Raw genomic sequence first — 23,033 nt, forward strand, 5'->3', positions numbered from 1 at the left:
CACCTTCATTTATGGAATGCATTTATGGATGGTGGAGGACCTCATAAGGTAACTCTTTCCCCTGCTCTGCCTCAAGGCACTACAGGGTTTTAGAGACTATGCCTTAATCATGGGTCTTGGTCTCTCACCCGAAGGTAGTCATTGACTCTTTATTTAGTTGGGGCGCCGAGAACATCTCCTGGGCTCCCATCCGTCCTCTTAGCCCCAACTCACTAACTTGGCACAACTTTTGTTTAACGTGCAGCCTGTTCTGCACTTGTAACAGCTTTGTCCCTTTAGCTCACTATAACGCCAACATTATCAATATGATAATCGGTCAGCAGGGTCTTCCTTCCCTACAAGAAGGTGACCCAATTAGTGCGTCCACTAAGTCAGGGTCTATAGATCAAAAAGGTCTATGACCCGTACCATCGATTCCTTTAGTTACATTAGGCTTCCTTTACTTGCTGCTAGTGTTCTAAGTACTTGTTCTGGCGGCTTGGACCGGTCGACGTGGCCAGCCCCTCGGCGGAAATCCTCTGTTAGAGGACAGTCGAGTACAGTGTCTCACGTCGCCGTGAGAACACCCACAGGAGCAGCAACCATCTCCCTGTCCAAACTTGGATTTGAAATGGGGAAACCTCCCGTGTCCAGTTAGTATTTGCATTGTCATCCTACAATAACTCACTGGGGTAAGGCCAACTTCAGGCACGAAGGTGTAGGTTGACCTACCTGATGGTGGAGGAGATGAGAATTATATACAACTCAGAGGTGAAAAGTTAATAACAACTTCCAAATTTAAGTATCTTTAATCATAAGTATTAAGTGATGGCAGAATGAGTGCAGAAATCCAGCATTGAGTTTAGAGTGGATGGCTAAACTGGAGAAAGATGAGTGGGCTGCTTTCTGATAAGAAAATAAACTGCAAAATGAAAGGAAGATTATACAAAATCTTGGTAAGACCTGAAATGATGTACAGTGGCTGAGTGGACTCCGTTGCCACTCATAGCGGCGGTAACCAGACACTGGGAAGTTCGTGGGTTTGCGCCCCGGTCGGACAGGCTGGCAGCTTGGAGTTTTCTGGGTTTTCTTCTTGCAGATAACGCTTAAATAGGGGCCAGCTCCCCATAAAAGTCCTCCCGGAAGGCATTCTATCTTTCTCTGCGTTCCGTTCAGCCGTCTTCTATAAGGCCAACTCTTCATTCGCTTAGCAATCAACCACCGTCTCTCGGAGTAAAAGCGAAAAGTAATAAACTCCAATCGTCGGGTTCCAGGTAGAAGAAGAAGAAGAGGAGAAAAGAAATGAGGGGTATATTGAAAAGAGGATTGGGAAGGTGGGAGGAGGAAGTGAGAAAAACTGAAGCTGAGGTGGAGAAGCAAGGTGGCAGAAGATTTGGGAGAGAGGGGATGGAGATGAAATGTCCTGGATAGAGTGAAGTGGAGAAGACAGATAAAGATGGGAGTGATGACCCCATATAAACATAGGAAAAAGCTAAGACAAAGAAAAAGATGTATGGAATGCACATACATCTTTTATATGAGGCAATACTGCAACAAACCTGTAAGAGCACACTGAAATTCAAGAGGACAAGTTATATATTTTTAATAATTGCCAAATTATTAAAACTAAAAATAAAATGTTTTATTAAATTATAGTACTTTATCATCATCATCATACATCATTCACAAATTTAGGCCATGTTGATCCGTTTCGGTCTCAGCTAGACAGGCTCTAAGAGTCGTTTTTGTGGACGTCCAGGTCGTCGTCGTCCTCGTGGTTGATACTGTAAAACTGCACGAGGTATCCTACCCGGCAACATTCAAGATACATGTTGAAGCCATTTTTCTCTATATGTGTAGTTTTTTTTCAATTAATGGTCTCAAGTGGAGTTCCTCCAAAATATCCTCATTTCGACGACGATTCAGGAGCGTATATCCAGCAGTTCGGCACATAAACCTCATTTCGGTTGACTGTAATCTTTTGATATCTTTCTTCTTTAGAACCCAGATTTCACTACCGTACGGGAGAGTCGGAACAGCCAGAGTTTTATATAATTTCAGTCTGGAGTGTTTTTGTACAAGGTGTGGTTTTAGAGTATTATTTATTATTCCTAATATTTGTAGAAATTTTGTGAGCTTATTATTTATGTCATTCTCATTTTTATAAGAAATATTGCATCCTAGATAAAGGAAATTATTAACTTGCTCTAAGGTTTTGTTATCAATTACGATTTTGCTGTGTATTGGCTCTGTCTCTCTAAATGCCATTACTTTGGTTTTAGCAGTTGAAATTTTCATGCCAAACTCTTTTGAAATTTTATTTAAGGTAAATAAACCTTATAGTAGTTTATTCTGTTATTAATCCACGACCATAAATCTACATAACTTTAAAAAAAGAAAAAAAGCAATTATTTATTTAATATTTATTAAGTAAGTAAGTAAGTAAAGTTTACTGTAATAGGATATACAAAAGGGGAGAATCAGTTGATACCAACATAGTTGATTTTGTTACTTGATAACATAAGATGTCAATATATTGTAATTAATATCTAATTTGTTTAACATTGATATATATTTGTAATATTGTAAACATATATAATTGAGATCTTATATCATATTACATAACTACAAAAATGTTTCAAATTATATAAATTATCATCAATTACAATTTTTACCACATACAAAATACTTAGTATTTTCATTGTTGATCTTGTTCGTCACACGGAGGTTGTTTCTATTTTGTAACACTAGTGCCTCACTATAAAACGAAACTTATAATTTTTGGGAAGAAACCCTAAATCTAAGATAGCACCAATTAGAGAGGTAATTATTATTATTGGATTATCTTCTTTTTGTTAAGTCTTAGCTAGATGAAGAAATTTAATGGTAAAAATCAAATTCTTAAACATATATCCATTGCTATAAAATTATCCTGACATTATATAATACCACACAAGATTTTGACAGATTATAACAATCTTAAGAATCTTAAGACAGGCAGAATTCAGGAGAAATATATCAATTATGAACTTGATATAATGACTTTGGTGGAATAGTTCAGTGGTTCTTAACTTTTTTATACTTGCGGCCCACCAAATATTTCATAATTTTTTTGTGACCCCCATTTTTTTTAATAATAATTTATATTTGTTAAATTATTTATAATAAATTGATTTTTTTTATTATTGCTTTATTTTTTATATAATAAATGTAAATCACAACTTTATTATTTCGTTATCTATTTAAATAACATTCAAACTAACTATTATTTCTTCTATCCAGCCATAATCAGATCTATGATGTCGATGAATTCCTTCTCGAAAAATCACTCAATTGGACTACTTTATCTAGATTAGTATCATATGTATATTTTATGTTGTCTTTAATATAATAAACATCTTTTATAATAATTCTATTCCAATAATGTTTTTCTTCTTTAATTATTGCTAATAATTTTTTTCTCCTCATTCTAGATCTCATGCATAAATCCAAAGAAAGTATTATTTTTTCCTTCACTTTATTATTGAAGTTGCCTTTCTTTTTCCAGAATTCTTTAATAATCAGATTTCTATCATATAAGGAACTTAATAATATTTTCACTATAGGCTTGATTTCACTGTTGGTTAATCTAACCAATCCTTCTATGTGACTATTAGTTATTCCCAAGTCCTTTTTTATAAACTGATTAATTTCTTTTACACGATCGGTCGAGTTGAACGGAAAATTTATAACTATAATATTATTATTATTTCTCACGTTAACTAGTTGGTCTATTTCGAATTCTAACATACCTTTTAATTGGCAATTATTATTGGATATTTCCTCTAATTCTTCTACTTTTGGGATAATTTTGACAATTCTCCATGAAAATATTTATTTTCTTCTTTCAAAGCAATGACTTCTGCATTAATTCCTTGTAGTTCCATATGAAGCAGTGAGAACTTATCTTGAATTAGCTTGTATATTGATTTCAATGTAAATTGTGACTCTTCCTGAACCTGTGGCCCTAAATCTCTTGAAGTTTCAAAGTAATTGTAAATTTTCATAGCTCTAGAGGTCACAGGACTATTTTTATTAAAGACATCCACTAATTGATGATAATTTTCACTAGTTGTATCGCTCAATTGCCTTTTTTTCTCCTTTTCTTTAAGATTATTCTTGCGAGGTCTGCTTTGCCCCCTTCTTTGCATATCTCCTTGACTCGTTTGTTGTGGAGATCGAGGAATAGGGTCTGGATTGGACTCAATCCCAGCAATTATTAATAAACACATAATTAAAATCAAGGAAAGTTTATTCACAAATATCCACTTCTTTAAAATTGTCATATTTCAGCTTCTTGTGGCTTCCCAATTCACTCAAAACACAATTATCAAGCTTTACTAAAAGTTCACCTGTGCAGTACCTCCAGCAGCTAGTACACGCCCCCCAATATTTATTAACAAATTCTGTATAATCCATGTATAAATGTATATAATTACTAAATTTCTCTGTTAACCTGTCAGCTGCGCACTCGATAATCCGAAACAACACCGCTGTTGCGTACAGGTTTTGTGGTTTTTAAAGTGGTTTTGCAATTTGCGATATCTCGCTTAAAAATTGTAGTAGATATAATCTGTTTTTCGGTTTTCTATCACGTACATATTACACTTTACGATTGTTAACTTCAAAATATTATGTATGTTTAAAAAAATTAATAAAATTTAAGATTTTAAATATTTTAAAAAATTGTTTTTTTTTTATAAATTTTCCATTAATTTGTTACATACGTTACTTAGACATGTATATTTTCTGTCAAATAAAAAAAACTGCAGCTTTCTAAATCAACGTAGAGAAATAATACGGCCTATAGATTATAACGCCGATCGGCGTGGAGGGTGGTGGCCTTTCTAAATCTAGGTCAATACACTTTTATTATTGATGATGTGTATTTGATTCTATTTATACGTTATTTAAACTATTGTACTAATAGTAGACTATAATAAGCGATTATTACTTTATTATATTAACGACTATACATGTATATCTTATGTATTACAGAAGTACCACCATAACCAGAAGTACTTTGTTTTTTGAAAGATTTATGGCTGAATGATTTAAAAAACAAGCTTATTTGTTAAATAGGATAAATATACATAAAAATTTATTAAATTCATGCTAAAAATAGATAAGAATAACGATTTATAATTGTTTGTTTACGTTTGTAGCTGACAATGTAGCTCGAAGTTGGTATAACTTTTTCCAAGAAAGTTCCCAGCCCACAAACCCAAGTCGATGCTTATTGGTCAAAGGATAATCATTTAGCTATAATATACCAATTAGAACTTAACGGGCATGCTAACTAGGATTTTATTGTCAAATGAACAAAAGAAGGGTCTCCCGTAGACTTAACATGGAATGGAGGAGTTTTGTGCCTAAATTTAAAAATACGGGGTGGTAACAAATATCTTATTCCTTGAAACAGACTTAGTCTATGTAGATAAAAGCCAATCAGTGCTTAAATCGCCACCAACTAGTTAATTACGAAAAAAAATTGACACTTACTCCAACTGGAGTACTCCGCAACAGTTTAACGAAAACCAGTTACTCCGATAGCAGTACTCCGCAAACAACTGGTTAATAAACTTCCTGAACTTTATAAAATATTAATAAATTGAAAAAAAAAATCAGAAGTTTTTTTAACATAATCAAGATTATTAAAATGAAAAATGATAAATAATATCATTTAAATAATAAATAATTTTAATTTATTATTTTTGTACTTTGTAAACTTTTTGGGAAATTTTGGGCCCTGAAAATATTCTGCACCCCTTTTCATAAGTCCTATTGCACCACATTATTTCTTACTGCCTGCAGACAGCTGCAATTAGTCAAGCATATTATCAGCAAAAACATCAACAAAGAAGCCAAGGAGGCAAATTCCCTGACTTTTCCTGGCCATTAATGAAAATTCCTGATTTTTCCTGACTTTCCAAGTGTGTAGGAACACTGAAACTAGTATTAGAAATGTGGCTTCCAATTAAATAAAAACTGGATTATTAATTATTTAAAGTTATTCTGAAATCTAAGGAAGATGGATTTATAGCATTTGGAATATCCAAATAAAAATTGGCACATAAAACATTGAGTAAAACAATAAAAAAAGCAATTTTTTCAAAGATGCAATTTCAATTAATCAAGTCAGCACCTATGTAGCAAAACCAATAAGTAGAATATTTAAAAATCCCTAGATTAATTGCCATATCACAACAAAAAATTGGAGTCTGGAAACAAAAATACTTAAAAATAAAATTGTATAAAACAAAAATATACTGAAAATTAAACTTAAAATATTTTTCTATTATTTTAAGACATTACAAGATATTTCAATATTTTTATATTTTTTTATCATATATAATTATCATTTACCAATTTTGTTGTTCTGTTTTCTATATTTCAAAATAATAGAATTTTAATTAATTAATCCAATGGAAAAGGTTCTCATTTTCATTTAGAATATGTTCAGTGAAATAAGAATATTTCAAAAAGATTAATATTTATATATCTCATTACAAAGTGATGTGTGTTCTATCATGAAAAAGAATATAACAAACCTGAAAGTGATGCTATTTTTGTTCTTAATCGTTCTTGTAATTCCTGCAAATTTGAAGATCTGTCTTGAGAAGTCGCAGGAAATTTACTTTCTAGAAAAGAAAAATTACATTTATTTTCATTTTTTTTAAATAATCAACCATCAAAAAAAACAATTTAACTCAAATGTAAAATGATTTTTTATAAAATGTAAAAACCAATTAGCAGAATTTTAAATATTTATTCTATATATTAATTTTAACATGATAAATCTATTTATGTAATTTCAATTTGCAAACAAGCTCTCAATATAAAAATTAAATAATTATTTAAAGCTGAAAAGATAAAAAATCATCGGTTTTGCACAATACAAACTGTTTAACTTTGTCCAAAATTATCAATCTTAATTTCTCTTTAAAAAGATTTGTTTCGCTGCATTACACTCCTCGCCGATCGGCTTAGGTGTTCGATATCGCTGGGATAAGTGTATTTCCGAGATGGCGGCAATTTCTAGGTTTATTTTTTGATCTTGAGAACAGCTCCTTGTTGCTGCCATAACTGGTGAAATTAGCTAGCTTAAATCCCTTTTTGGAGAAGGGATATGCTTGGGACCACATTGTGTGGACTTGGTGGTACTGCAAAATTGAACTAATTGTGATACATTTTACCAGCATACACTTTTTCTTATGCTTGCTGGAATGCTTGAGCCATTGCAGTTTTTTGTTCATTTTATCTTTCATAAGTTTTATTCTATGTTAGAGAATATTATTAATCTTAGCTAGTTGTTAATTCCAACAATTACTCTGACATTACAATACCAGAACAAGTCCACCAAATCATACAGTGTGGTCCCAAGCAGGTCCTTCCTCCAAAAAGGAATCTAAGCCAGCTAATACAAAATTATTATTTCTTATTGAAAATGTAAAAATGATCCCTGGAATAAATATGAATAATGTTTCATATTTGTATAATTCAATAGATTAGAGTCAAAAGAAGATTGGAAAGTTCATCTCAGACCCATGTTTTGAAACACTTAAAATCACTTTTTAGATAGATGTTCATAACTATGTTGAGTGAAATATGAATGAATAAACTGTAGTCCATGTAACATAATTTTGCATGAGCTGTAATATGTTTATCTAAACTGAAAATACTATAGGAGCCAGAATTTTCTCTGGAATGCTCTTCAATCAATGAGGTAATTATTTCAGAGCAAATAACTTACTTGATATAATTATTCCATTAATTGAGACAATTTAATGAGAAGACAGAAAGAAAACCTTCATTAGACTGAGACTCCAGTAGTGTGAAAACGGGCATGAAACCCCTCACTGTAAAAACTTTTAATCGTGTGACCTATTTGCGTTTGCACTCGGATTGCGGTAGAGGTCCGGCTAGCGAAGTTTTTACGGTGACGATGCTGTCGAAGTTACGCCTGTATACGTGATATATCAATATAAAGACAATGACTATATTCTACGAGTTTTTTCTGTACTATAATTACAAATGTAGTAAAAAAATAATATCTTTACTTTCATATATTAACTTTTATAATCGTATTATTAAGATAATATACAGCACTTACAAGCTTAGCTTTTTTATTATATACTCCTCTAAATTGAAGGATTTTCCTTCGGCCGTCCATATCACGTGTTTTAGGCATCCATTATTATAATCGGGATACCTCTTGTCGTAGATATACGAATACTTTCGGATGTTTTTGATAAATCTTTCCAGATCTATTCTAGAGTAGTCACGAGAGAACATACACAAAAGCTCGTTTTCTGCCATTTTTGCACCGTGTCACAATGACCTAGATTTCACTGACTTCTGATTGGTGGATGGTACCGTTTTATGGCCGTATTTGCATCAAAAGTCGAACACTGCTCGACTCGCTTTTATGCTGGTTTTACGACCTGCTCGGGCATAAAATATCATGGTCACGTGATTAAAAACTTTCATGGAGAGGGGGTTTTATGCCCGTTTTTACGCTAGTGGAGTCTTGGCCTTAGTGTCAAATTTTTCATAGAAGGCTGCTTAACTAGTACAGATATTAATACTACTGAACAGATAAGTGCATCAGTCAGACAAATGCATCAATTGATTGTTTTTACCTATGGGTCAAGATTCAATTTATAATTGATTCATTTAGAAAGAATTAAAAAAAAACCTAATTTCCTATCAAAAATGAGAGCGAAAGCGAGCAATCTTTTTGAGCTTGAGTGATATTGTGTTTAACAGATGCATATCATTTCATATATCAGTACTATAGGAACAAGATGATTAAGCCATAGCTAAGGCTTTTCCAGAGTGCTCTCAAGCACCAATTGTGTTTCATGAATGATAATTCTAGTTTTCATGGAAATCAATAAGTCAAAAACATCTTGGAAAAAAGGATATTTACTTTTAAATGATAAATTGATTGGTCACTTCCATATTTAAATATGGTTCAACATACTTAGAATCTTCTAAAGGGACACTTTAAGCGAAAGGACCACACCATTTGACAATATATGAATTGGTTTACGATTATGGAACGGACAAAGATGCGAGGGGTATTTTTCAGGGAAATAACTGTAAAAAATTTGTAAACAAGTGACCATTTCAAAGGAATGGGAAACTTAGAGTTGAAACTTCAAACTAATCAGCTGGATTTTTTGTTGCAAGTTGAATGTATCTATATAATGTTGTTTGTAACAGAACCATGCCTATTTTTTAATATTTGTGTTTTATTAAAGGTACATAGCACAAAAACACTTTAAAAGACCACGAATAACTCCAGTAAATAATCATGGATAGAAGGACCAACATATCTGATCCTTTCCACAGATCTTCAGGTGAAAAATCTTGAATTGGAATTCTTTTTGAATATCATTGAAATTGATACATTTCAAAGATCATTGCATTTTCAAATATGTTAATAAAAATTAAATTTGATGTGAGGCATCAACATCACAAAATTAATCAATAACATGCACAAAATGGCCACAAACCATAAATAAAATATTAAAAACATCTTTATGGAATATTCCTTAAAATAATTTTGCTTTAATGTTTCTGTTTTAATTGCATTGGATTACAGCTTCTAAAGTACTGTCTAATTACTCGGACAAATGTTTCTCATCTTTGAAGTTAATATTCTTCCCCTTCTTTTTGACTTTATAAATTTCCAGTGCTTCAAAAACCCTTATGTTAGCAATTTTCCTAGTTTGCTTAATGATGAAGGCATCCATAGATTGGCCTGGACATCATTGTTCAAGGCATAGATGGATAGGATGATAGATGTAAATTAAGCAAAATACTACATAAATATTGCTACTACACATACAAAATTTATTGTGAAGCTAACCTGCATAAAAGATTGTTTAAAAAGTAACAAAAAGTCTATAGATTAAAAGTAACAGTTTAAGCAATTATTTTACAATATTATTGTTAATTGTCTACTTGGACTTTACTTATTAATAGGACTTTATACTGGTGTTTAAAGATTGGCACAGTAATGAGAGTTAGTTCAAGAAAGAACAGAATTTCTTTATTATATCACCTGTAGTAATTACATATATTATACGTGTTTCGGGCTAGCATGCCCCTCATCAGCAGTATTACTACCAAACATGTAAATACATATTCCAATCCCGAGTATAACTGGATATTTCTCGTTTTACAGATTGGAATATGTATTTACATGTTTGGTAGTAATACTGCTGATGAGGGGCATGCTAGCCCGAAACACGTATAATATATGTAATTACTACAGGTGATATAATAAAGAAATTCTGTTCTTTCTTGAACTAACTCTCATTACTGTGCCAATCTTTAAACACCAGTATAAAGTCCTATTAATAAGTAAAGTTCAAGTAGACAATTAACAATAATATTAGAATTTAAGGACAGTAAGGCTTTTACAATTAATTATTTTACAAATTTCATTTTAATTATATAGACAAGACTTACTTTTAGATTTTTCTTCTTCTTTAGCTAATTCTTCTTGAATCTCACTAACAGTTTTATGTTGATATGGATCTAATCGAGCTATTGCATTTTTTCCTTTTTCCGATTTCTTTCTTTTTAATCCTAGAAAAATTTTAAAAATAAATTTGTTTAAAGTTTATAAAATTAGTCTATCTACAATAGATTTATCATATGTTATTGAATGTAAAAAATCATTATCACAAAGTCTTTGTTTGCAGTTACCATTTAAACAATTAATAAAATGGCTTATATGAGCCATTTTATTAATTGTTTAAATTAACAAGAAATCTTACCTTTTATTTTTTCATTTGTTATTTTATGTTTTTTAGTAGTTAATGTGTCTATTATTTCTTGATCAAAATAAAACTTTGGAGGAATTAAATCTATTAATTCTTGAAAATATCTGTCATCATCTTCAAATGTTTGATCAACTTTATTTGTATTTGATTGCAATTCTTCTTCTAACTTTAAATTCATCTTGTTACTGAAAAATATTAATTATGGATAATCTGTATCTCAAAATTTAACACAATATAATTTAAATCAAATAAAAATTTGTTAATGAGTTATATTCTGTCATATAAATTTTAATGGACAATTCATGTCTATAGAAACATTAAAAATCTATAATACATATACAACATGTCCAAAAAGTTACTGTGCAGTAGAAAAAGTTTAAGTTTTACAATATCGCAGTTTCTCCTACGGTAAATGATGGAAATTTCCCTCGGAGGCTTCAAAGTCGGGGGTGTCCAGAGACCAAGCAGGCCAGATTGCACGGATGATTCCATGGGAGATAATGCAATCATCAGAGAAGTCTTCCAAAAACCATAGTTCAAACCAAGAACATGTGAGCAAGCAGTAATGCCATCTACAGCAAAGTTGAAATGCAGGACCTACAACTTACAGATCTCAGTATGCACTACCATACATATAACTTTAATGTCATTACAAATTTCCCACTAAACAGTAACTTTTCTGACATCATATGTGAATGTAAACATAAATATATCTATGTATATATACATACATAGGTTCATACATACAAGTATAAAGGCTTATATACAGGAATCTAGAAATACAATTTAAACGTACTAAAGAAAAATCTCTTACTCATCCACAGTACACCTATCCCTCGTTTTACACGGTACTTCTTTTACACATTTTCGCTTTTACACGGTTTAAAAAATAAATGTAGAAAATAAACTGGCTATGATCAAAAGGAACAATTTTTAACTTTAATCTACATCTATATTCCAATCCACCTTAATTATATGTTATAGTTGATATTTAGGATACTAGGTGACAGTTTTATTTCAATCCATCAAATAGTAACCGATAAACCGATATAGGGTACTCCCCCATACGCACGAAGTTGCATTCATTGCACATAGTTTTAAACCAGAAAATTTTAATTTTTCATATTCATAAGTAACAAACGATTACATTATTTTTAATTACATTTTTTACATTACATTACACAATTACATTACATTTTTATGAATCTTTCAGATTTTATTTTTTGTTCCTTTGTACTTTGTATTTAATTAATAAAAGAATATATTTTTTTTGCCTTTCAATATTTTTGTTTGATTTATGTACCTTTAAAAAATTGAAAAAAATTCATAATTAATAAACAACGAAATTATGCGTTTTTTGCATACTTTTCGATTTACACGGTTTTACATTCAAAAAGATACAAATACGATTTACACGTTTTTCTCGGGAACCTATCTTCCGTGTAAATCGAGGGATAGGTGTATTGGTCTATTTTGTATAAATATCTTTATAGGTGGGATATATAAGAAACGCCAATGTTAAATGTTTTGATAAAAAACAAAACATGAAAACACGTTCTTTAGTTCTTACTGCACCTCAAACACACAGAAATGGCCTTTTCTTTGCATGAATTTAAAATATAAGGCACTAACACACTTATATATCATCATAAGGTAATTTTGAATGAATATAAAAGAAAGTGAAAATTCACTTGCCACTTATTTCTCATAAGTGATCAATGGTGAGTAGGCAAATGGATTGCTGGATAAAATACTTACATATGAAATTAAGATTTTCTTAATTCCCATGGCACTAAGATGATCTTTCTTTCACATCTATTATAAGTTTGACCAAACCACTAATATGGCAATCAATCAAGTAGTGAGAGGTGAAACTGTGAGATCATATATATCTGAGCTAAATCATCCTGAAAAGTTTAATATGGATTCAAATCTATTTCCCCAAAGTAAAGATATTTGCCTGGCTAACCAAATTAATTTTAGAATTAGTTCTTCAACAACTAAGTAAAATTTAATAATAATAATAATCATAATTTACTAATATAATTTACTGGGCTGCAATTTTCAAATTGCAGACCTCGGCATTCCCAGTTATCTGTCTGTCTTTCATTAATCTCAAGAATAGAATTAGATAGATGAAAATTGAGACAAGGCATGTAAACTTTAGGAGCTGGAGACTTGGATTAACCTGCACACAAACTTCCAGTCCATACCTGAAGTCACACAATTTCAATTCAAAATTTTTACCTTATTATGCAGAGTGATCCTTACAATAAATTAATATCAATATCTCATTTGACACTCTAAAGTGTACAACATCCACAACATTCATGTGATCTTACATTTTCTGTAAGAAAAGTTATGCAAAAAATATCGTCATAGAGGAAAAGTAACCATAGTTTCGAATTCAGCATCAAAAGTTATTTTTGATATTTTAATTTAAATAAATATAACAGCAAAAACTGCATGGAATTAGTACAAACAAGCACAAAAAAAACTAGTAATTCAATACAAAAGTAACAATTTATAACTAAAACAAACATTTTCAATCATCCTTAATGACCATCTTCAGGTTTTTACCATTATAGATGTCTAATACTTTCTTACTGTACATTTAAATTAAAATTACTGTACCTTACTTTCTTACTGTTTAAATTAAACTATGATTAAAAATTGCAGTGTGTTGATGTAATAATAAATAATTTCAATTTTTAGTTTTTAATTTTTATTATTCTGGTTTATTTAATTATAGAGATTTTTAAAACTTTCTTCTCATTGTTGTTAGTGCTTTAATAAATTCAAAGATATCCCTTTAATGATGCATTACTTAATAATGAATATCAAAAAATTATTATATATGTCAAACTAAATTTCAAGGCTATGGCATATTGTAAATATATTTTCTAAATTATACATTATTTTCTTTTAATAATTTATCAATTCTAAAATTCAGTGCAAACACTTTTTAGTTAGGTCAAACTCAATAAATCAAAGTTGCATCAAGTCAATTATTCACTTTTTTTATCACTTGGCGGTGCATTTAGAAATACGGTGCCCCTACGCCTCCTGCAAAATAACATTTTTGGACTGAATAATTCTATTTTATAATTTTAATTCTGTAATAATTGTATTTTTACAGATTTTTAAATATTGAATGGTAAAGGACACTGCTATTGAAAACCTGTTATTACTACTACCACCCTATTCATGCAAAATATATTCATATATATTAATACTAATCAACAGTTATTTTGAGCTTTTTAATTTGCATTTAAGCTAATTAAGCTCTATTTAAGCTTTTAATTTGCACTAATTCCTTTGTGAATTGTTTCTACATAAAATTATTTGTTCATTGTCTTATTATTATTTTGAATTTTTGTGCCTCAAACTCTTGCGCCACTAGGTCCAAGCCTAGTGAGCATAATGAGAAATCTGCCACGGTAATTTATACTTGTATTATTGTTACCTTTGTATATATTAAAGAATATACATATAATTTTTGACAGATACTTCCTGCCTATGTAAGTGCATGGACGAAAGCAAAAACATTTTGTCCGATGGCGTGCCGTCCTTGGAAGTGGTGGAAGCACCGCTTTTCTTTTATTTTCTAAAATATAAATGCATATTGTGCAATTATTTTCATATTTGAACGTACTTTGAATAAATTAAAGTTTATATTTTATTATAACAAATTATGTATCTTATTACAAATTTCTATACTACGTGTGAAAAAAATGATAAGATCGTTATTGTATATTCAAATATAAATTCATATAGAGATATTCCCAATGGAAGTGCTGTATTGTTGAATACAGGAAAGCTTCCATGGCAAAAATATTTGAATGGTGTAAAGCAGCCAGATTATACACATTTGCACATGCACTTTACAGAGCACCAACCTCGTGCGGTTTAGCTGATGGAAGCTACACATCAAAATATCGTATAATGCTTCCAATGATTCTATCCAGGACCGGTTCTGGGCTGTTAGCCATCTGCCTGCTAGATATTTGGCTGCCCTTGCCCCATTATGTGAATGGCAAGTAGATTTATAACTTGACCCAATCGATAGGAATTTACTGATATGTTTTTATGATAGTTCTGTATAGTTGACAGGAGTTTTAAAAATATCCATTAAAATATTTGATATATTTATTCTGCTCTCCCATTCTGTATTACTTACAGATTTCAATGTTAAACTAGTGATATTACAATTTAGTACATCCCAACTATAAGAGGTTGCAGAAAAAAATGTGTACAATTCTTGTATAATGTTAAAAAATTAACTGTTACTTTGGCAGAATCATTTACAACTAATATTATTGTTAATTGTCTACTTGGACTTTACTTATTAATAGAATTTTATACTACAGAAATTATTACTACAGGTGATATAATAAAGAAATTTTGTTTTTTCCTGAACTAACTTTCATTACTGTGCCAATCTTTAAACACCAATATAAAGTCCTATTAATAAGTAAAGTCCAAGTAGACAATTAACAATAATATTAGAATTAAGGACAGTAAGGCTTTTACAATCATTTACAACTAAATTTAATGAATGAGACACACAAGGTACAAAAAAAGCTCTAGAATTTACATTTCTTAAATTTATGATTTATGTATCCGTTGTCATAAAAATTTGTCTTTCCACTTCTTTCCCAAAATTACAAATATTCAAGTATAAAGTAACTGGTTTCAACTTATTTCTACTTAAGTAGTAGTTAAATAATTAAGAGATTAAGGAATTAGGGACATAAATAAAACCCTGCTGAAAGAGACGGAATTTTATAATTAAAAATATAATTAAAACATGCCAGGACAAAATTCATACGTTACAATATTAAATGCGTAGAAGTAATCACAAAGAATGTGTCTTCTTTTAAATCTTAACATCCTTTTCACATTTGGGAACTAACTGTCTTTACGGTGGAGTCGACCTTCTCCGCCGTAAAGACAGTTAGTTCCCAAGTGTGAAAAGGATGTTAAGATTTAAAAGAAGACACATTCTTTGTGATTACTTCTACGCATTTAATATTGTAATGTAGGTGGAATTTTACTTAAAAGCTTAACCGAACCAATCTCTAGCCGAGTACAGTGGAGACCGTTTCTTCATAATATTAGATAATAAAGACAGAAATTATTCCAGTTCAATGAGAGTGACTGAAAAGTTGGAAATTTTGGAAATTTCTGTGCACACCTGGTCCTAAAATGAATTAGTTAGAAAACAAATGATGGACAATATATTAAGTTTAACATATGTAGATTTTTACAGCTATAGTGAGAAATGTTTAAAATTTACAACCCTGTTGTGTCTTTTGAGGTATACTAGTGATGTGACAAAAGAGGCATTTGACATTGACCAGTATCGGCAGCCTTGAATTTGGCAGCCTGCGTGCATGCACGCACTGCACGCCTAACAGGATCATCTCTGATTCCATCATTAGCCACTCGTAGGGAGCTATTTGACTAAGTGGATTGTTTTAAGATTTAAAGCAGAATAGAATTTAACATTAGTAGATAATATAAAATAAATATTGAAAATTATAACAAGATAGTTATGGCTAATAGATATATTATATCTAAATTAATAGATGTTATATGTTTTTTATCAAAGCAAGAATTGTCATTTAGAGGGCATAGAGAATCTATTATATCTAATAACAGAGGTAATTATATTGAACTTGTTTATTTATGAAGTACGTCAGATAATCTGTTAAAAATACATTTAAAGAAGTCTACGGTTTTTACTGGCTTATCGAACAAATACGAATGGACCCTAGACCATCACTGACATGCAATTAACCGACTGACCCCTGGAAGTTGGCTTCTTACAGAAACACAGTTTCCCTATCATCAAATGTCACGGCACGCCACTGATTTTGTCAATAGATTAAAATGCTGAAATGAAAAATGAGAGCTCAAAACAGGAACAATTTGCTTCCATTGATTGGTGTTTCTTTCCAAAATATTAACAGCTTAAATTTGCCAAACTTATGGTGTGTTCTTCCTTCCGTCAAACAAAACAAGCATATTACAACATCCAGATAAAGACATAACTGCAGATTTAAAAAAACTATACCAACAATAATTTGCATGTTTATTTGGTACAAGAGATTTAATAATGTTTCTTGAAAAACATAAAAAAAATATTCTGTCTTAATGCAATTTGCAACTGCTTGATGGTATGGAATGATTGCCTTCTATTACAAATACAATATCAAACTGGATACTATAATCACAAAAACTAAAAATCTTTATAAGCCAGCATTTAATTCTTTGAAAAGGAGGTATTGTTTTTTTCAGATAATTAAATGCTGGAATGTATAAATTTTTGGTACTTTTTGCCTTCTATTACATCAATATGCAATTGTTTTTTAAAGACTGGTTTTATTTGTTTAAAACATAATGATGATGGAGAATCAATACAGATAACAACTACAAGTTAATGAAAAAGAAGATTAGAAACTTCCTTGTAAAATATGGATATTGCCAAATATGTGACTGTTGATCATAATGCTGAATTTTACAAACCTCAATATGACAAGAAAAATCATTAATCCCAGATGAAGTAGCACAGTCATCATCTACTAGTGTGAAGACTAAAATGATCCAGAATTAGCTCTAATCAACATAGTGTTTCTTAAGGGATGCATTGGCAGTACTATCAACATTATAGTTGGTGCTGGAAAAATGTTTAAACATCCTGCATCCATTTAAACAGGTGGATGTCCTTACACTTTATTTCTTGAGGGTGGTGGAGTTATTTTACAATTTGGTTTAACAAATTCTGGTAAAATTTTTGTTCACTTTATCAAGTAAAAATTATTGTTGTGACAATGGCATTTTGCCAGGGCAATGACAAAATTTGCTTTAAGACCAGTGGACTGTATTAATGATAATTGCAGAGCATCCAAAATATTAGGAAATTTACACACACTATAGCAGGGGTTCCCAACCTTGTGCCTGCAGGCGCACGTGTGCCCGTGAAGCTATTTACATGTGCCCACAGCAAAGTTTTGAAAAAAAAAAAAATTAAATGTTAAAAATGAAGAAAATAAAAAGTTACCTAGTTTTAAAATTTTCCTAGATGTAGTGAGAAATTCGCTAAATTGGGCTACACTGACCCTGTCTAATTTATCATGCTTATTAAGCCTATAATCGTGTCTCCATGGTGTCTATATTGTATTAGTAGTATGGTATTAGTTGTCAATAGTATGAGTTTACAGCGAGAGCACGCAGTTTACAACAGACAAGTTTACGGTGACAGCACTGCATGCTGTTGCCGTAAACTCGTACTGTGTCATCACATGCTATCGTTGTTTTTTTTTCCTGTATATAAACATTTTATCCCAAAATCAGTAATGCAAGTAAAAAGCAAAGAACCTATCATCTTAATAAAGATTGAGAAGAAGACTACTTTGTTATCAAAAGTAAGGAGAAATGTATTTGCTTAATTTTTATGCAACAGTTTTGTGTCAGTGGGAAAAAAACACAAAGTTGAACATCATTACAAAACCATCACAGTTCTTATGAGGTTAACTGACACATGAAAAATTGAGTAGTTTAAACCTGGATCTCCAGGAAAAAATTAACATTAGCTGAAATGATTAGCTCTATAAAAGCATTCAAAGCTAAAATATAGTTTTGGATAAATAATTTGTCGAAAAATTCTTTTGTACACTTTCCAAGAACGAAAAAATTACTGGAGTAATAAATAATGTTAGGTCAAAATTATTTTCACATTTTAAAAACCTTTTGAAACAGCTTGAAACTGAATTTCGAAAATTTACCATTATCGAACCCGTGGCTATAATTTTTGTAAATCCTTTTACTACATAAGTAGACATTACTGAAACTGCTAAATCTTCAGCAGAACCTCTTTAAGAAGCATCAATAATTGAAGAAGAGATTTTAGATTTTCAAAATGACATCATATGAAAATCTCACAGTACGGATGAAAAATTTTGGAATTTAGTTGATCATAAAAAGTATAAAAGTAAAATCATAATCTTTTGAAAAAAGGAGCCTTCAAAATCAAATTCTGTTTTGGTTCCACATACTTATGTGAATCTTTATTTCCCACCATGAATATTATAAAATCAAAAATTAGATCTCAACTTACTAATGCTAACATTGAAGATTGTTTACGATTGGGATTATCATCTCCCAACTGTGAGAAATTAGCCAATTGAAATGCAGTGTCAACAATTGCACTAATTCTGCTTTTATAATAAATATATATGTTATAGTAAATACAGTCAAACCTGTTTTTATGCGCTCTTTTTATGTGCGATTTTTATTTGTGCGATTTTTTTAATGCAAATTTTTAATTTGTGCGGTATAGTTGGCGACTAGTCTCGTGCGATTCGTCATGTCTTACGTTGACTTATTATAGCTAAATAAACTTATTATAGCATAAATGCACTTATTATAGTAATATTATTGCATGAATATGCGAAAAATGAAATAATTTACTTTTTAAGTTAACAAAACACCACCTGGACAAAAATATGTAAAACAGACGATAGACCAGACGATGCAGTCAAGTGCTGACATCTGTTGTCAATAAATTCTATTTCGTACGGTTTTGAGTTATTTTCTATGTGAGACTTTTTTTATGCGGTCCCTGTTGACCGCATAAAAAAAATATTTTTTAATTGTGTCGCGAAAACTATTATTTACAGCCATTCGTGAAGTTTCGTGAGATTTTTTTTATGCGTTTTTTTTAATGCGGTCCCTATCCCCCGCATAAAAACAGGTTTGACTGTATATGTTACAAAATGCATGTTATAATAAAGCACATAATATTTAATTTTTTTTTCTTTAAATCTGATTTGCGCCCGCCACTAGTTTTAGCAATCTCAAATGCGCCCGAGCCACAAAAAGGTTGGGAACCCCTGCACTATAGCCTATACAGGAAAAAAGTATTTAAAAAGACAAAACTTTATGATTTTTTCACTTTGAAATAATACATATAATACATTGATGTGTAGTTCATTCATTCGCTATAGTGAAGTTCTATCTTCATTACAGTATTTTGTCATTTCAATACTCCATATCAGTAATGCAAATTTGCAGTATAACAAATATCTAAAAATGTAAATAATAATGCATGTTTCTTATTATTGTTTAAAGTAATAACAGGAATTATCAATTATTGTTTTGAATAACTGTTTGAGTGTATAACTTCAAACGATTACTAGTTACAGAAATGATGACTGATCATATCTGAATAATTAAAAAATTGACAGAACTATTATTTCTTTAATCATTCAGAAGTCATTTGATGTTTCCAAACAAGTTAGTAAATATAGTAAAGCCTTTTGAACTGAAATCATACAGTACTGAATTATTTTTTCATTTTGGCAGGTATCCATTTTGAACAGGTTTTTAGCTTTTTTTTCTTTATTTTTAATCTTTAAACTACACCAGATAAATGTCACACAGGTTTGTTAATTTTTTATAGCAAAATCCTTAAATAAATTTTATTACTAGGCTTAACCCAAAATTAATTTGATATGATTCCAACTAAAGGTGAGAGTTTTTGAATGCAAGAATTGAGAATTGTTGCAAAACATTCTTGTTTCCAAGAGCTTATGCTAGATATTCAAATACTTCTCAGATACAATCCTTATGAACACACTACAGTAAACAAGTCATTTCAAGTGCTAAAAACTAACAACTTTTCTGCTATCAGAAATTATAGCTGCATTACAGTAATACAGAAACTAAGTTATTCTATGATCTGACTTCTCAAGGAATTTTACTTCTCTAATTAATTGCTTACTTCAACCTTTGTAATTATCAAATCAAGATATTCTCAAAAACTCAGTACTAGTTAGTTATTAACTACTCCTTATAAAGCACTATGTTACCTTATTCTCATTTTTTTTCACAACTTACATTTATTGCTTTTTCCAAGAATCAAGTTCTTGAGAACTCAATTCTTGGAAACTCATTCCAATTCCTGAAAGTATTTGATTATGTTCTTGGTTAATTCCAACAAAGACTAATATTAAAGACTCGTCTCTACGTCCTCTTGCACATGATTTTTGTTTCTCTGACAAGGTTCAAAACAGTTCTCAGAATACAATTTGTCATTGTGATGACAATTATATCTAGAGACAATTTTATTTGTCTATAAATGGAATCTTAATTTTCCACTTTATCCAGTTTAAGTTACATTATTCATTCCCAAAAACCTCTTCCATTTCCATGTTGGACAGGTTTCTGGCTTGTAATAGAATTTAAAATATAGAAAATCATTCCATTCTGAAGAATTTTTTCCATTTAGGCAGGTTTCCATTTTATTCAGATTCTGTTTTTGACAGGTTTTACTGTGTATACAACTGAATACTAGCTGTGCGGAAAATATGAAATATTAATTTTTTAGCAACTACTGACAAACCAATGTAAATTTGTCAATGCCATCGCCAATTGTTAAGGTCAGTGACATCTTCAGTAAAAAAAAAAAAACAGACAGGGTAGTGTGCTATTAGAGACTTTATCTGAAATGGTAGTGAGGAAACTGGAAAATACAATCCTACCAGATCTTTTGCTAAGATTGTATTTTCCAGCATTCTTTTATATTCTAGATAAATTGATGATATTCTTATTGTATGGCAACACAAACCTGATTTGGAAGCTTTTCTAAACTCCTTCAACTCACAGCCTATTCATACCTTTTGAATAACATTCTGAGAATAGTGGATGAGTACTACACACCAGATGTATATGCTATTCCATTACATGACATTCAAGTGGATTACTCTTTAGTATACTTCAGAGCAACTGCCAGGAGCCTCATTTTAAGAGTAAAGGAGCATGTACAGTACATGACGTCAGTAAGAAATGGTCCAACACGATTGCAGTATATTCTTTGGACGGTGACATGCAGGTCCATTTTAATGTTCATTTATTACATCAAACATCAGACCCCACGCATTTGAAATGTTTACAAGTGCTTGAGATATATAACCAGAAGGCGGTCAACTTTATATGCTCTCTACAGCATGGAGGGAATGTTTCAAACTCTCTTAGACTTCCATTTTGTGTTATTATTATTATTTTTTCTTTTTTTTACAATTTAATCTTATATTTACAAGTTTTAATTTATCTTGGTAACATGATACCATTGGAAATGCATGCTTTGATCTACTTTGAAACTTTGGATTTAAATGTATTCAAAGACTTGTCCTGTTTTCTTTATGATGATGTTCAACTTGATGATGCTTGTTAGATGAAAATATTTATATAAACTAGTTAAGTAACACTGTATCAGCATGTAGTCAAAACGAAGCTGCTCGCACCTTTATTTTCTAGATCAGGCCTGGCCAACCCAAATTGTTTCGTGGGCCACTTTGATCACGCGTAACATTACGGTGGGCCACAATTTAGGCAAACATGCTTTAAAAAAGTAAAACAAATACAAAATGAATAAGATTTTATTGTTATACCAAGAGTTCGTACTCGCACTTGCGCATTATAACAATGACACATACAAATTTAATTGTTTTATTTAATTGTTTTGGTATACACAGAATGGGAAACAAAAGTTGTAATAGATATATAATATCGCTTAGCGGGCCACACAATTTAACGTGACAGGCTACGGGTTGGCCAGGCCTGTTCTAGATTATGACGGAAAAAAGAAACAAAGAATCATTCGTTCTCAACAATATATTTCATTTCTATTGGATCATTTAAAGGTACAATATAAAGTCAGAATAAGCCATTAATTAATTGCTATGCCAACGTCTCATGAAATTCTGTCTATCACTATGGGCCTTGGACTTACAGATTGACTCGTAGTGATCTTTATTGTAACTCTCTAAAAATACTGAGTCAGTTATTTTTTTCACTCGACTCAATGTTAGATAGGTAAGACCAATAGCTGTCTCTTTTTTCCCTATATCTATTTTGATTTTTGGAAGAGTTAATCCCTATGGTTTATGTATAGTCATCGAGTATGCTAAACCTTAGCATACTTGATGACTTTCCCCTTACCTTAGCTGCTAAGGTAAGGGGAAACTGTCTACGAGATCGCAATATACTGCCATCGTTCGAAGAGCGTGTTATGAGAATTATTGGAAACAGATTGCCATAGATGAAAGGTCCCCGATAGCTATACAATTCCACTAAAATAAACAGAGGAAGAGCTGGAGGGTAAGCATTAGGAGCATATATAATGTAGCGTATAATTCCAAGTGAACTATT

At 30.9% G+C, this 23,033-nt stretch overlaps 1 protein-coding gene across 2 annotated transcripts in view; it reads right to left on the reverse strand.

The window, feature by feature from the left end:
• LOC136990185 (surfeit locus protein 6 homolog) overlaps nucleotides 1-23,033 on the reverse strand; it is a 30,851-nt gene that overhangs the window by 4,248 nt on the left and 3,570 nt on the right. Inside the window, exons 2-4 of one of the 2 annotated variants that reach the window (XM_067288554.1) lie at nucleotides 10,812-11,002; nucleotides 10,501-10,620; nucleotides 6,570-6,659 (exon numbers count right to left, since the gene is read on the reverse strand). In XM_067288554.1, coding sequence (XP_067144655.1) covers nucleotides 6,570-6,659; nucleotides 10,501-10,620; nucleotides 10,812-10,995 — 394 coding nt within the window. In that variant the 5' untranslated portion in view covers nucleotides 10,996-11,002. Of the gene's footprint in view, nucleotides 1-6,569; nucleotides 6,660-10,496; nucleotides 10,621-10,811; nucleotides 11,003-23,033 lie in introns of both variants that reach the window. The other variant, XM_067288553.1, reaches the window with a different exon arrangement.

The sequence above is a fragment of the Centruroides vittatus genome, unplaced genomic scaffold, assembly GCF_030686945.1.
Source record: "Centruroides vittatus isolate TY-2023 unplaced genomic scaffold, ASM3068694v2 scaffold_861, whole genome shotgun sequence".
NCBI classification, from domain to species: domain Eukaryota; kingdom Metazoa; phylum Arthropoda; class Arachnida; order Scorpiones; family Buthidae; genus Centruroides; species Centruroides vittatus.